This window comes from Patiria miniata, unplaced genomic scaffold (genome assembly GCF_015706575.1).
Source record: "Patiria miniata isolate m_02_andy unplaced genomic scaffold, ASM1570657v1 HiC_scaffold_30, whole genome shotgun sequence".
In the NCBI taxonomy this organism is placed as follows: Eukaryota; Metazoa; Echinodermata; class Asteroidea; order Valvatida; family Asterinidae; genus Patiria; species Patiria miniata.
The window spans coordinates 4,361,031-4,377,649 of NW_024037070.1; the positions used below are offsets into that span (position 1 = coordinate 4,361,031).

General features: G+C 41.6%; 2 protein-coding genes across 2 annotated transcripts; one reads left to right on the top strand and one right to left on the bottom strand.

Moving 5' to 3' along the window:
* Positions 1-1,369: 1,369 nt before the first annotated feature.
* On the top strand, positions 1,370-10,916 carry LOC119739461 (uncharacterized protein KIAA0895-like). The gene is made up of 5 exons (XM_038214425.1): positions 1,370-1,725; positions 3,232-3,840; positions 4,640-4,916; positions 6,374-6,679; positions 8,438-10,916. The coding sequence occupies exons 1-5, from the start codon at positions 1,570-1,572 to the stop codon at positions 8,806-8,808; spliced, it is 1,719 nt and encodes a 572-aa protein (XP_038070353.1). The 5' UTR covers positions 1,370-1,569; the 3' UTR covers positions 8,809-10,916.
* An 833-nt stretch (positions 10,917-11,749) lies between these two features.
* On the bottom strand, positions 11,750-16,595 carry LOC119739463 (glutathione S-transferase omega-1-like). Its single transcript, XM_038214428.1, has 6 exons — positions 16,184-16,595; positions 15,511-15,616; positions 14,149-14,368; positions 13,379-13,511; positions 12,429-12,523; positions 11,750-11,912 (listed from the first exon to the last, which is right to left on the bottom strand). The coding sequence occupies exons 1-6, from the start codon at positions 16,221-16,223 to the stop codon at positions 11,787-11,789; spliced, it is 720 nt and encodes a 239-aa protein (XP_038070356.1). The 5' UTR covers positions 16,224-16,595; the 3' UTR covers positions 11,750-11,786.
* Positions 16,596-16,619: the final 24 nt, after the last annotated feature.

Genomic DNA, 16,619 nt, shown 5'->3' on the forward strand with positions numbered 1-16,619 from the left:
TCTTCAAAGATAGTATACAACATTGGTATAAAAAAATATCAAATTATTATGAAGAATCTCACTTGACAGTAAGCGAACAATAGTTGCAAGCATCCTGTTATAAATCACGGCTTCTCATCATGATGTGCTGTCATTTTCAAGAAAGGTCGATTTTTGTATCATTTCCAACGATAGTCGGCCTAATGAAACACGGATGTTTTCCCACCTCCATGAATGAACGAAAACTTGAAAATCACCATCAATATTTTTTAAAAAGACAAAAAGAAAGAGTTGACTCGGTTGTTTCTCAAAACAAACAGTCTGACAGTTATAATAATGTTTCAGAGTCTCAACTCAAAATGATTAAAATCTCATTTGTATTTGAATGCCTGTGTGTGTACGTGTAATCTGTAATTCTAACTCAGAAATGACATTCCATGGAAAACTATGAAAATAGGTTCTTTTTTTACTTTGTAAAACATGCATAGATTTTGATAGCATGGATTATATTCTTTCTCTTTTCAGATGAATGGAATCAAATTTGATTGCTTTTTACCGTGGGGGAAAAATCATTATTCCAGGTCGCTTTCGTTTTTCACTCACCCTCAATATTACCTTTAAAGTTGGCCTAAGTTTTCCTGCAATATTTAGCACAACTTTTGAACAGTGATATGTGTAGACGTATTCACACTTACTCAGGAAAAGCTTCCATTTTGAGCTTGAGCTGGGAAAACTTGTATTTCTTGTTGCAAACTTTATAGCCACGTACTAGACATGGAATGCTCCAGATGAGGCATTCCAAAAGGTCCACATTTTCAAAGTCAATGAAAAAGTCTTTGTACTAGTTGTAGTCACAATAGATTACGGGTGGTCGGTTGTTTTGTATCATGATTTGACTTTAAAATGAATAAACTAGCTGTTAAGCTGTAAAACTTTTAATCGGGGAGTATACTGATTTTTAATTTAAACTTTTTTTGTTTTTGATTGATTGTGTTTATGTAGCATTCTAAATAGCAGTTTCACTTGAAGAAATATATCGGAACTCCTGAAAAACCTGAATTTAAGTCCTGTTCAACTCTTTTTGGAGCCAGATCTCTGAAATTCTCAGTGTCAATGTTATGATGTTTAATTTAATTATCAGAAACTAAGTTCTCTGCAAAGCAAATGCGGCTGAAATATATTCCGATCATGAATTCGTTTCTGTCATTTTTTTTGTATAAAAAGAGGGGGAAACTACTGCACTTGAATTAGATGAGAAAGGCTTTGGAATTAGAAATTCTAAACATAAGCTCATTTTAGGATCAGGTGGCTTATAACAACGTGTAGTTGACGTTTATAACCGATAGAGGGCGGTGTTCAAGTACCGCTGTATGTAAATGAAAGGTGAAAAACTAGCCCTGCAGAGGGCGCTAGCGCAGATTTGGTATAAACAAAAACATTGTACGACGACTACGAAGGAACGTCTTTCTGACCAAATTCTCCGAGAATTTCACCTCATTTCGTGCAATGGATGATATGCTACAGTAGGTCTATACCTCTCGAATTCGTGGGGTTCTTCAGCCGCGACTTTCCTATGTAATTTGGAGAAAAATGGGGCGTGGAAAGAAGCTTCGCCTTCGGCATCGGCAAGATCGGACGCGAGGCCCTAGCAACGGACAGCCGCCCGAATCTCCAGGCGGCCTAGGTCTGGTCCTAGGTCACGGTGATGAAGAAGAGGATGAGGTTTTACTGCGGCAAGTGCCCATGGTATGTTACATGCAAAGAAAAAGAAAGCTAGCCTAATATCTGGAGTTGGTAACCTGTAGTTGGTAACCTGTAGTTTTTGTACAAGACTGGTGTGTTTTATTTTTTATAAAATAATCAACAAAGTTTTGCCTTATTTAATTATTTTAATATATTATAGGGCCAACTAAATACAGTCGTTTTCCTAGTTCCGGATTTTTCCTTGTTCCGGATCGCTTCAAATAAAAACCTACCTCGTTTGGATTAGTCTCCAATAAAACAAATTCTGACGGAGTGCATTTTGAAAAGGAATATGTAAGCTTCTTGATACCCAAAGATCGTTTTCGATAAAATCCTTAGAAAAGGAATTTTGGCCAGATTTCCGACTCGCACTTCAACATGTTTGGACGGTTTAAAGAAAATCACGGCAGCTGCGAATCGACGATAAATTTTCACCTAGGTATATCTCTCGTACCGTGTGGTTTCGAATATTTTTTTCATTCACTACAATCGTAATCGTATAAACTCTTCCATCGAATGTTTGTTCAATCAAAATAAGTTGTAGCGTCTCTAATATTTGAAAATTTGCAAACGAATGACCGTATGCTTTTGCCTAGTTACGGATCGCGCGTGCACTTACGACCCAACTACACGCGCGTTAATCGATTTTGTGTGACGTATTCTGTGCCGTGTGCAAGGTTTTCAGTCCGTGCGTGAGTTCGTGCCGTTGCGCTGCAGACAAAAGTTTCAACATTATTTATGTTAATTCTCTTTTGGAAATTTGCTGGAATTCTCTTCAATTAACTATTTTTGGAAAATTAAATAATACTTTATCAGAAAATGTGCTTGATTTGGGGTGGTTCTGGCTGAAAACTTGATTTTCTCGCGTGATTTTTTTTTCGCGCGAATCAGTTTTTGATCGATTCGGAACTGATTGAACCGATCCGGAACTAGGAAAAGTGGCATCGGTACTTTTGACGTCGTAAAGTCACAATAAAAAAAGCTTAAATTTTGAAAACTATTTTGTAGTATCTCCATCACTCAAGTTAAACTTTTAAACCAATGTCACTTGAATTCATGGAGTAGTTGAGCCGAAAGCAGCCTGAATGATGTTTGCTATCCGGAACTAGGAAAATGACTGTACTTCAAATTTTCAAAACTGATCCTCACACTGTGAAGAGGTGGCATTAAAATCCTGTAATCCGTAACGAAAATTTCTGTACAAAACACTGACTCACTGCTCTGTAAATGTGTATCAACATTGAACATTTTTTTTTATTTGGGGGAGATAGAGGCCTAGGCCTGTATGAACATTTAAAAATAAAAACCAGAATTTGTGAAGAATTTCATAAAATGTTGAAAAAGGAATAGCCTTTGCTGTGGGGTCCTGAATTAATCAAAATAAAACAAAACCATGTGCTAGATTTTGGCAGATTAAAGTGAAGTGTAGGTTTAACAGATACATGTATGTATGTCTAAACAATGTAAAATGACTAAAGGGGTAAGTATTTTTGTCTTTCAACACAACAGGTAATCCAAGAACAGATTAGTGTGGTGCCTCTCAGACAAAGAACAGTCAGTAAAAGAGACAGGAAGATGGCCTGGGGAACTGTTCTTGCTCCTAAAGACCCCAACATCAGGAAGTCCTCGGTCTCAAGCCGCCACAGTCAGTCATCAGGTAGCATCGACCGCAATCACAGGGAACCAGCCACAGCACAGAGACCTAATTTAAGCGATCAAACCCTGTCAAGTTCTTCACGTTCAGCTTCCCAAGACATCAAACTGCCGATTCTTTCCAGTAGTACGCACAGCCGTTCACAGCCAACCAAACCTTGCCGTAAAATCTCCCACAACTCTTCCCAAAGTGCCGGCGCCAAGAACCAACCAACTCGACGGAAACCAAAAACCGACTCGACTTCTAAGCATGGAGATCAGGGACAGAAGTTGTCAAGTAAGCCGGCGAAGAAACCGAGAGCTGTCCCAATCCTTGCGGCGATAACGCCGGACAATGTGGAACACGAGAAGCAGAAATTCTTTGAGAGCAGCTTTGACTATAATCCACAGTTCAGTTACCGAAGTCCGCCCTCAGCAGGCGTTCTGGAGAGATACAACAAGGCAACCGACAAGTTGATTCAGCCGGTGTGTAAAAACTCTCCTGAGTGTTCAATCGTTCCCCAACCTGACCGCCTCCCTTAACCCTACCCCTACTCCCTCAGTAGTCGAAAAAGTAAAGGCTACCCTAACCTTGCTGAAATTCAAGGAACAACAAACTAGATCAACATTTTTTGTTAACGTTGATTCAGTTGAAGTTCTAGCATTATGACTTTGTCTTACAGAAAGTTTCCAAGACCAGAGATCATGCAACCATTGCAGTGCTGATAATTTTAATTTATCATTTGCACAGCAAAAAATATTCACATTGGTGCGGAAATATAAAGGGATATTCACATTAGCCCTAACACCTTAGAACTGGACCTAGTCCATTGAAATCCATCAATCACTGTGCGTCCAATACAAAACTGTACATGACGTAATGGAATCCACCACTGACGCACTGGTTGACATTCATGGACTTGCTACACATGGCTTTTATCGCAATAGCGGTACAGGAAGCTAGGCAAAATCAATCGGATACCCCTAGCACTGCTTGAGGCCATTAGGCCCAAGTCCTTCACACCCCATCAGAGTCATGCCAGGCCTTCTAGCCGGACCAAGTCCCCCAAAATCCACCAAAATGGGGGGATGGATTTTGTTGGAGTTGGGGTGGTTAGGGTTAGTGCGGAAATATAAAGGGACACCCCACATTATCAGTTACTGGCATCCCCACCAACAAATGTTGCTGATTGAAGTTACCTCAGCCAACCCATTTCCTGTAAGGATATTAAAACCCAGCAGTACAACAACTTATTTAACATTTACTTTTCCTTCCTCAAACTAGGCCATCCAAGTCTTTCAAGCCACCCTGCTGAAGTTCAAGACCTATAAACGTTTTGAGGCCACGACAGGTGGCAAGCCAATCTCCGTATCCCAGTTCACAGCCATGTTCCAGCAGTACCTGGCCCAGGAAGGCCTTACCAACAAGGTGGCCCTGAACCTGAGCGACAGCCTGGTAGCCCGTGCGGTGATGAGTAGGACAAACGGACGAGCGACGCTCAACGCCAGACCCAATGCGCTCAAGTCCCAGTGGTCGGACGGGCTGCTCAGACATGAAATAGGTAAGGCTTGAAGAATTAATACATAAAAACCCAAGGGAATGGAACGTAGGCTTGAAAGATTCAATGTCCGGGAGCCAGTGTCATGGTGCTGCTTAATGGTCAGTGGGAATGTTGTGCTAACTACCGTATAGGAGCAAAATGGTTGAAGCATGTTTCAGCTTTGAATCCGGCGCCTTTGAATGACTATTATGGGCTTCGTGACCCAACGAAAGAGGGCGCCCTTTTACCTAGCAATGATGTCTCATGGGCAGGACATTTAGCTGGTTTGACGCGCATCGTTCCTTGTGTGTGACGCACGTACACCAGGGGATTTGTACTATGTACACGCAGTGCAGTGGTAGGCTGCACGTCGCGGCAAAATTGCAGTCGGGCAAGATGGCGTCGGTCGGTCACCCCCAACTGTGCTTTCTTTGCTGGTGAAGGGGTACTTGTGAAAGGAGCGGATTGTCAGATACTGTGCGCCTTACAAATGCTTTGTAATTATTATTATTATCTATACTACAATTCAAGGAATCTCTGTCTGTCTGTCTGTCTGTCCGCCGATTATCTCCAGAACCGGGCACCGTATGAAGTTGAAAATCTGCGGGTATATTGCTCGAGACAGCAGAATGTGCAGTGCCAAGTTTGAAGTGGTTTGGACCAGCGGTTGTCGAAAAAGCTGCAAAAAAGCAGTATTTTCTGAGGCCTAGCGCGCCAGAATATAGCCTAGAACTCCGCGCACTGATGTTCTTTTCAATTGTTTACGTCATGTTTGAGCAAGAGCTCGCGTGCTTAATATGACGCAACAATGGAAAAAAGGACGGGCACATTGTAGGGCGATAGCACTGCACACCACGTCTTCGTACATGAGTGACATGCACGGGCACATGCATTTTGTAGTCAACTGAGCAACCATCACTGCACTGTATGTAGGCGGTCGACTGAGCAACTCTAATACAATATGGTATCGCCCTACAACTACGCCCTACAGTTGTAGGGCGATATCATATTGTCCAGTAGGGGTAAATATCAGTGCCGGGGGGTGACGACATTTTTGTGCGTTTAACTTGCGAGTGTGCGTTCACATCATTGAATAATGTGCGTTATTTGCACGAGCTGCAGTTCTCAACTGCCCCTTCCGAACACGCACATTTTCGACTGGCCCTGCACTAGTTATATTAAAGTGGAAAAATTTAGCCACTTAAAAACACATACCAAAGCTAAAGAGTCGTTGTGTCGTACATTCCATGCAAACAGCAAAGTTGAGCTTCAAAGTCAGTCTCATTTATAGGTTTGGGAACCGTTGTAGACATGCAACTGCACTGACACCACATGTTAATTTACTATTCATACCTGTCCTAGACTGATGGCAATCTTTAAATTCCATCTTATAATGGCAATCTTTTACATATTGAAGGCTACATACATGCTCCACTTAACCTTTAACATAGCTTATTCCTTCTCTTTTTTTTTTTTAGGAACTCATTACATACGGAGCGCCAACAATCGCGAGCACCCGTGGAGCACGCCAAAAGGCCGCAAGCAGCACGGCCTCAGCTCTCTCAACCCGACTGAAGAGGGCATCGCAAGCATCCACAGCGTCTTACTCAGAAAGGAACCCTTCCTGTGGCGCTCAGCAATGCTGTACTACACCACCTACATGGCTTCCAGGCTGTCCTTCGCGGATCTGTTTCGGGACCTGGGGACCTACATTGAGGATCCGGAGGTCCGGTGGGACTACTGCTTGAGAGCCAAACGAGGACAGACGGACACCTCTCAACCAGGTCAGAAACTCTTGGGTAATATGAATATCCCTAAAAACACATACCATCCTCTGTATAACCCTTTTATCCTTACACTTTCCAAGTTGGAATCATACTTATCAGTGTTGTAATCCGGTCAATCACAAGTCACCACAAGTCCATCACAAGTCATCACAAGTCCATCACAAGTCACCACAAGTCCATCACAAGTCATCACAAGTCCATCACAAGTCACCACAAGTCCATCACAAGTCACCACAAGTCCATCACAAGTCACCACAAGTCCATCACAAGTCACCACAAGTTCATCACAAGTCACCACACAAGTCCATCACAAGTCACCACAAGTCCATCACGAGTCACCACAAGTCCATCACAAGTCACCACAAGTCACCACAAGTCTAACACAAGTCACCACAAGTCCATCACAAGTCACCACAAGTCCATTACAAGTCCACCACAAGTCCATCACAAGTCCATCACAAGTCACCACAAGTCACCACAAGTCCATCACAAGTCACCACAAGTCCATCACAAGTCACCACAAGTCCATCGCAAGTCACCACAAGTCCATCACAAGTCATCCAGTCTCAATTCAATTCACAAGCTATTCAACTGAAATGTGATAACAGCCTTCCTTTGTCACCGTCCAGCCCCTGTCATTTGCATCCTGACTTGTGAATTGACTTGTGATATGCCCGCGACGCCGACTGAGCATGTGATTGTTAACAGTTTTGCCAAGATGTTTCAATGTGAGGCTGAGCTTGCAGTCTCACCACATGCTTACTAATTATTTCCTGGTCGGCTTCATGCATTTCTGCACCTGCTGCTTGACGTGAGAGAAAGTCCCAGGTCTTGTGGTCTTGAGCAGCAACTGCAGCCTCTTCCACTGGCAATCGGATGTCGAGACGAGCGAGGTCTTGCTGCATCGTGGACCTCCATGTTGTCTTTGGTCTTCCAGTCTTTCGCTTTTCATGGAGTGGATTCCAGTTGAAAGGCTCCTTTGAATTGTGTTTTTAATAGAATGTTGGGCGTGTCCAAACAACTGGAGTCTCCTGTTCCTAAACCTTTGTGAGCTGGGGTTGGTTTTGGCCCGGATACTCTTGTTTGTCGCATGCTGTTTCAAGGAGATCTGTAGATCTTCCTTTGGCACTTTATTTCAAAGATATCTGGTCGGGCCTCGTCTTGCTGTGAGCCGAGCTATCCCCAGGGGTACAAAAAAGTATACCATGTAAATGGATTTTTGTTCCCCACACGATGACATCCATGTGGAACTCATTGCCCAGGGTGCTTTCCAGAGCTTATGTGGAGTGCCGTGGCCCCGTGGTTAAGGGCACTGGATTCGTGGTCGGCGGGTAAAGCTGTAGGTTGTGGTTTCGAGTCCAGCCCGGGGTCATGGTGCGTGTGCCCTTTGGCAAGGCACTTTGTCACTCATTATTTCTCTCCATCCAGGAGTAAATGGGTACTAGGGCAGAGATGGTTATTGTGATAGAATTAGCTTCTTGCGCTAACAGGCTGCATCGAGCTGTATACTCCCCAGGGAGCTGAAATGGTATTTGGAATGTTTCATGGGCCCAATGAGCAGGGGTAATAATGATGTAGCGCCTTGAGCACCAGTCCTGGTGGATACGTGTGCTTTATAAATACCCACTTTTATAAACTGACTTGCTTCAACAGAAACCGCAACTCTGTTCTTCAGAATCTGTGATGCCTGTTTGTCCCCCTCCTATTTTCTTTTTGAAAACGTAATCACCTGTTGTACATTGTATCTCTCCACAGGTTGTTTCAACAAGGACCAAGTCTACCTAGCAGGCGCCTTTCGCGTCTTGCGCTACCGCCATTCCGTCGACTTCCACAGCCTGTACAAGCTGGGCAAAGTGGCCCTGGAGGATGTAGAACATCTCAAGACCTTGGTGGACCTCAACTCTCCGAACCTGAAGATCCCGACGTTCATGGCCGACATCGAAGACTACAGGAAGCGACTGGACTATGTCGTTTTAAAGAACGGCCTGGATGAAGGGGAATTGGCTCTTCTCTTTCCAGGGGAGGCACCAAGTGGTAAGACTGTCAAGCCAGCAACTAGCCAGGAGGAATGCCTTGATGAACAAGAAACTGGACTTGTTTGCTCAGATGATGAACTTGTGGAATGATAATGGCTGTTGAATTTCCAGGGGACAACTCATGAATAAAATATCTTTTTTTGCCCTGCTTTTTACCTTCTATACCTTCTGTAATTCTAGACATTGGGTTTGAGATTTCTTGAAGGAGAGTAAGAAACAACTGCTTCAACCTGACTTCAAAGTGGTTAGGAGCAGATGCACAATTAAACAGGCGTTTCTGGGAGATGGAACCTCGCGGTACCGCACGGGTTATGCGGTACCGCAAGGTTTCGTTTTAAAGAGCTAAATTTACGAGTCAAAGCCCACAACCGCGTGTCTTCACAAGCGCCTGGCAGGCCAGCAGTGCTAACAATAGAGCCCCTCTGCAAGGCCTAATCTCCTGCTAATCCCCCAGTGCCCACAGTGACTTCGAAGGCGTTGAATTTGAATGGAATCTACCGATCAATTGAGGGTGAAAGCTTGACTTGATATGTTGACACTAAATGTACAGGTATATTTTTCTCTCTTCTAATTCACATTAATCAGCGGATAGTTTTCTATTCATTGTCATTGAAATAAAGGCTCTAAGATTCCCCGCCCAGTGACTCAGCCTTTGGAATAGTATTTGAATTTTTTAACTTTGAGACAAAACTCCATTTAATCATTACTTTAATGTGCAAACATTAACATAAATAAAGAAGAACCAGATAAGTATCAAATAACTTATTCCAATATTAAAGTGTCACGTATCCTGTGAAATGACGGCGCCTGTTGTTACGGCACCTTTTGTCGCGGCATCTGGCTTTATTTTCAAGAAAAGTGAATTATTGTTTCATTTTTAGCTATTGTTGGCCGTCCATCTTTACAAAATGAGCTGAATATTTTTTTTTAAATATTGTACTGCTTCAAGTTTACCAAATTTACCAAATTCATAAATATTCCAGCAATTCGGCGTATGGCTGCAACAGAATATGAATAAAAACCATTCAATTCCAAATGTAATTGAACTCATCTCTATGTAGTTGCAAATATGGTGCTTTTTAGTCACAAAACCTCACAAGCGTGACCACTAATCCTGTAATCCCCTAATTATACAGGGTCGACTATTGATGAAGCCTTTTGTGCACCAAAGTGTCCCAATTAACCTGCTTCTTTTGTTCGCAATAACCTGGGTGGACTGAGCTGAAGTTGACCCTGCACTGGAGGAGAATATTCATGAATGCATTGTTGGTATGCATTTACGTCCAACCCCGAAAAACCTAAAGGTTTACCGTGCGGTACCGCACGGTTTATGCGGTTAACACAGAAGAACCCGCCTGTTTAATTGTGAATCTCCCCCTTACATGTTGAGGCACAACCATGTCATATAGGCATTGTTCACGAGTCGGCCATATTAAATTGAAAGCGAGGTGAAATCTTTCATTTTTGGAGCTTGCCAATGAAAGCAATGAAGTAAAGTTCATTTCAAATTCATACCAGTGTGCTCTGATCAATAATTTGAAATTTGTGATTAAACATGTTTTAAGCCCAAATTTAAAAAAGAAAATTGAAAGTGAAGCGTGGAACACATAGTCTGGCACCATCTCATTCAACAGTTTACAATTTATAGAATGCATTCAGGGAACATGATCAAAAATGGCTACCTCATGAACAAGGTCTATAATGAGAATTGCATTTCATGTTATGTAAGCATGAAAGATTGCGAGCAATTTTGACGAGGAGTGTTTCAAGAAAAGAACATATACACGTACTGGGAATAGGTTGAGGGGTTTTTTTTAGCAGGTGTATATTTTTGTAACAATCATTGAAGTCTTCAGTTCATGTAGAACTTTTATTTATTGAAATGCAATTTTGAATCATGAAAATCAATTTAATTATTTTTAAATCATGCATTTTAAATTAGAGTTTCAAAATTTGCTGCAGAAAAAAACCCACAAGTAAATAATTGAAAGATTATTATAGATTGAAACTTGAAATGGTGATTGAAAACTCCAAACAAACAACAAAACTATATTGTGCATCTGTCGGTAGTCAGTGTCTGTTTTTTGTAGAACTTTATTGGAATCATTAAAAGTAAAAAAGAACTCGTACACCATGCATCATAAACATTAATGCTATTCTAATTTTTGTTTAATTAAAGCCCATAAGTGTTTTATAAAGATTTACAGTGTTTTGGGTGTTTTTTTTTTAAAGTAACAAACAGATGAAAAAGATAAACAACATCAAGGTGATAAAACTTAGACAAAAACAAAAAAAACAATAAAGCAATGGATATTGGATAGAATTTGCTATTCTTATTCTTTTCGCCAATTTCGTTTTTAGAACTGTTTGTCAAAATGAAACATATATGAACTTCAATTGTCAATACTTGAATGCACAACCCACTGAAGTTGTTTTGTTTTTTTTGTTTTTAAATTACGCCATGATGACGTCATCATGGGTCACATGACGTCACTTGAAAGGTGAATAAATTTAATATTTGAAAATCAATGAGAAATCACCTGTGAAAGACCAGAACTTGAATTTTACAGGAATCGATGTGATAATACATGATCTTCATTTTATCGCATGCGCGTCAAATCATGTGACCCTTGCTTCCAGTCGAAACTGGAAGTGCCTAATAATTTGAAATTGGAAAAAGATGTGAACTTGCTTTCAACGATGTTAGTCTCTGCCTATGTTGAACTTTACAAAAAACTTATCGGTGACGTAATGAGATGTTCAAGCGCCCTCTAGCAGCATGTTAAAAAATGTCAAAAACACAGTTTGAGTGGAAGTGTGTGGCGAAGTTTGCAGTAATCGCTTCGAGTTCAAGCATGATAGCACAACACCCTGTTTTTTCCTCCAAATTCCAGGTTTTTTTAATATAATATTCTATGCTGAATATATTCCATGATATATTCTATGCTAATTCAATAATATATTCTGTGCTTAAACTATGCTAAATGGTTTATGCTCAATAGCAATTCCAAAAACTGGCACCTGATGTTGGCAGTACACCATATTTCAACTAATACTTGAGCATATGTTCACTGGATGTCATAATCATAGATGCCGTTGATGTAGTTGTTGAACTGTTTGACGTATAGGGAGTCCGGCACAGCAGCCTGCTGCACTGCAGGATCTTGCTTCATTGCCTCACGAAATGCTGCCAGCTACAGGAAGAGGAAAAGCCCAAGTAATCAACTGCTTTAGTTGTTGTACTGCCCAAAACTGCCCAACCCTCTTCTCCCCGAACTGCCCCAAAATTCCCAATCTACAAGACTATGGCTTCACGGATTCACCAGAGTTTAGGCTTATAGCGAACTCAATACAAATGGTAATGGTCTCGGCACGCAAATTACAGAGGGCGCTTTGTGGACGTTAATGCACTTAATAAGTACATGTACCCTCTCAATGGTCACAACGACAGAATTAAGGCTGGTCTATAGCGAAAGAAAATGTGAACACAAATTTGTGGCGTCGCAGCGAGTTTTCACACTGCAAATGTGTAAAAGTTTAATAACAGAAAATTTCACAGCGTACGCTTGGTGACGTCAAGTTCGCTTCGCATTTGCATTGAAGCAGTATGCACTGGTCTTTAATAGTAGCCATGCATACCTTTGCGCAATCTACTGTTCACGTGAATGTAAGAGTTTATATTTGAGAATAAAATGTTTTAAAGTACTCACAGTTGGGAAGTTTTCAAAGGGAAGTTTAGCGCCATACACAACTTGGCGCTCAAACCACGGCCAGATCAAGTAGTCCAACATTCCTGGCTTAGCTCCTGTCACAGATGGAGAAAAAAAGGGCAATTTAATGTCAAGTTTTGTCCTTCACCAACATGATTTTAGAAACATTTTTCAATCAATTTTGTCCAATAATTTGCAAGAAAATCGACATGCTTAATCAGGTAGGGCTCGAACCCACTATGTGCTGATGTCTTTACCACTCGACCACCCAGCTTGCCAGGGCCGGCTGGCTTCCAAATGCAAATTTCCTACGTGTATTTTCTCACGACCAAATTGAAAATTTCTTGATAAGATATGGGATGGGGTACTGTACCTCCCATATTAAATTACTAGAGCGCTAACTCCTCATCCTTGCGCGCAGAGACACTTTGAAGCCGTCCTGGGCGCAGACTTTGTGAATTCATGTGTGTGTTTGTAGAACATAACGAAATTAGATGGATTGAATTTTGATTTTGAATGGATTTGCATTTAGAAATGCAACCCGCAAATATACAACGTACGCAATTAAACAACTTAAACGCGTCATTACGGTTTTAAAAAAAACGTCACGGTTAATCATCTGCAGCGGATAGGCACACGCATTGCGCCGTTTGCTAAGAGCAAAATGACACGCTCATTTGCTGATCGTGCGTTTTGGTTTTGGGCGTGTCGGCTTCGATAACGCACCTGCATAGTATACAAACACAGATATGCAAATAGCTGTACAAAACCCGTACAGAATTTTGAGTTTTCCATAGATTTGTGTACAAACATGGATGCGCCCAGCAGGCATCACTTTGTACACGAGTCAGCGCTCTAGTAATTTAATATAGCTCTGTGGTTCCTCCACGCTACCTCCTCCCAATTGTTACTCCTACCCCCATACATTGTTTGAAAACCTACACGCTTACCTCCAAAGAAGGGGGTGCCTCTCTCCTTCAACTTGTCTTCAATGACGGCGAGATGGGTCAGATATTCACCAAACCACTTCTCTTCCTCTCCCTTGACTGGGTAGTAGGAGGATTTGAAGAAGGCTGGACTGACCTGGTCAAAAACGAGAAGATTTCAGTTGTCTTGCACAAATAATCGGAATAAACAACTGCAGGTTTGGAGTTTCTTGTTCCTACGTTTTGCTTATTTCACTTAAAAAAGAACAACATATTTGCTGTTAAAGACTGAAACTAGAAAGCACTCAGAGAGTGCAAATTGTCAGTACACCCAAAAGAAATACTCGCATAAATGGTGAAGAATACTTAAACAATCCTGGATCAAGGCCCAGATCCGGATCACTTTCAAAATCTAATTGATTTGTACTTCTACCAAGGACCACCCCTAAAAATAATTTTCATGCAAATCCGTCCGTCACTTTTTGAGTTATCTTGTTAACAGCCAAACCAACCAACCAACCAACCCACAAAATCGGATGAAAACATAACCTCCTTGGTTTCCCCCAGGTTTGTTTCTAGGAAAAAAGCGAACTCTTATATCATGGTGTAGTTACTCTAGAACGATCCGGGCATGCTTATCACTTCCATCGTGGAGGCCCCCTTCAATGGCGAGAGCATTGTTTAGATAATCCGTCACGGGACAGTTGCTTTTGTACAATAGCATGAACAATGGTTTCTCCATTGAAGGGGGCCGCATGAGTGTTCATTGGTCACATGCCCGCATTCGTTGATACCTTGCTTGAGAAGTATTCCAAGACCATCTTGTCCAGCGCTTTCTGGTAGGGGTCCTGGGGCCACAGGGGGTTGTTGTGCGAATCGTTCAGGAACTCGCAGATGATGGCCGAGTCGGTCACAATCTTGTCGTCGCTCTCGTAGCACGGCGTGCTGCCTAGTGGATTTTTGGTGAAGTACCATTCCGGCTTTTTCTTCAAGTCAATGTTGACAATGTGAAAACTAGAACAGGAAATAAAAAATATTGAAAGAAACTAAATCTCTAAAAAAAGCCTGCTGGAAAACGAAGCCCTTTGTAGATGAAACATTTGGTTGGAATTTTGCGTCAGCGAGATGCAATTTTAAGGCCAAATAAAAAAAAAAATGTTTAGCGTCCCCGCCCGCTTCCTTTTTGGAGGCCGCCTCCTTTTTTCCTTTTTCTTTTAAACACAAAACAATGATAACTTTTAAACAGTGACATCATTTTGGCCTCTTTGTCTGTTGCATCTAGCCCATATAAAGCTAGTATGTCATTCCTGAGTCCAAGTGGCGGCCATTTAAAAAACAAAGCTGGCGGCCATCTTGAAAAATAGCCCTCCTCCCTTCTTTTTTTCAAAAAGGTTGGACGCTAAACATGTTTTTTTTTTATTTGGCCTAATAAATAGTTTCGTTCTTCACTTTAATTCTAATGCTTTGCATACTTCGTGCTGTCGGAAAGCTAAAACAAATTCACAAGCACGCTCACGTAGGACTCGAACCCTCAACCTCATGGTTTAGAAGTCTGCACTAGTAAGCAGGAGGTCATGGGTTCGAGCTCCACCTGAGTAAGTTGTAAAAGTTATTCCCACTAGCCCTGAGTACATGTACATGCGGAGCTGATAAAGTCAATGGTAATCCTGTGCCTTTAGGACCCCTTTCCTATAGAAGGTTAAAAGACTCACCAAAATAGCTGACTAACAGACTAATAAGTGACAATCAAAAGTGACATCGGCAATGACAGTTTCTTGAATATCAGCACTGCCAGCAGGTTTAATTTTGTAGAAAGAGGGCAGGGCTTTGATTTATGAGGGGTTAAAGACGATGACAAACAGAAAATATATTTTAAAAAGCAAGATGGCGAACTGCAAAAAAAGGTCACATTTTCTTTGAAAGTGCTTTCAAAGTTACAACTAACATGAGTTTATCTGAAGAAACAATCACTGTTTTAGCCTGCAAAAGTCACTTTGGTACTGCTACTGGACAGTCATCTGCAAAAGTCAGTTTTGAACAGAACTTGTACAAAATAGAGGTGTCCTAAAAGTAAGGATTAGGCCTACCAAGTCAATGAAGGGCAAAACCCAATATTTAAAGTAAGATATATGTAACAGGATTTTGGTACAACTTACGGAACTTCTTTAGCTGCTAGGACAAGACGTGCACGATGAGCAAAGGGGCAGAAACGATTGCTGTACAGGCGGACTTGACCCTTAGCCAATGGAGGCAACAGATCTCCTTCAAAAAAAATGCCCCCGAAACTGGAAATTATAGAAACATTACTGCTAAAATTTCAAAACTAATGGTAAAAAAAAATTGAGAATCTAAGTTTTGGAAATTTGGTAGACAAATCTAAAAAGTTTTGTTGGAAAAAGATAATATTGACTACATTTACACAATATTACAAATGTAGGCCTATAGTCCCAATTAAAGAAATGAGGCAGAAAAGAGAAAGTGGTTCATTGTTTTTATAGAAAACCACAATCAATCACTGGAATCAGTTACCTAAAATCCCTAATTACGGAACAGTTATTAATCTAGTAGGACCAGGACAATGCCAAATTTAGAAACCAACCGCTAATCGGATTACCCAAGTCTTGTCTCGTAATCCGATTAGTTTTGTGGCAATCAACAAAGCGCTGATGCATCATGTAGGCGACCATTTTCCGGCTTGGCTCGACCTGCGGCGCATAGCATTAGGGGCGAGGCGCAGCTGTGTACAAGCTGCTGGCTGGAAGTGCACGGCTCAACGACGCACCGAACTACGGCAATTTTTACGGTACCCTCAGGCAGATCAAAACTTACCTGTAGCAAGGTGCCCTGTCTGCTCAGGAGAAAAAGGCATTTTGATTTGTTTTCACTTTCAGCCCTTGAAAGTTGAGGAAGAAAAAACTGCGCGACTTTCATGCGAGGGTCAACTTCAATAACAAGGGCTTGGCCTAGATTCCAGTCTGGACTCATTGGGAATTGTAAGTTGTATGGCGCGGGATGGCGGCGCCGGCAAATCCATTTTGGAGAAAGACCTGCTCGAATGGAGTCTAACTTAAATGACTTTGAGCAAAATGGTGGGAACTTTGGAAGTCCGCCGGCGCGGTGCGATTGAACTTTTTAAAATTTAGTTATAAAATGATGAACTTTGATCCCGTGCGGTCCCTACCCGGTACTTATCACATGACTACGGTGATGACAACGCATGTTTTTGTGTGTACGTACGTACACCGGTACCGACAGTAGTACTGGC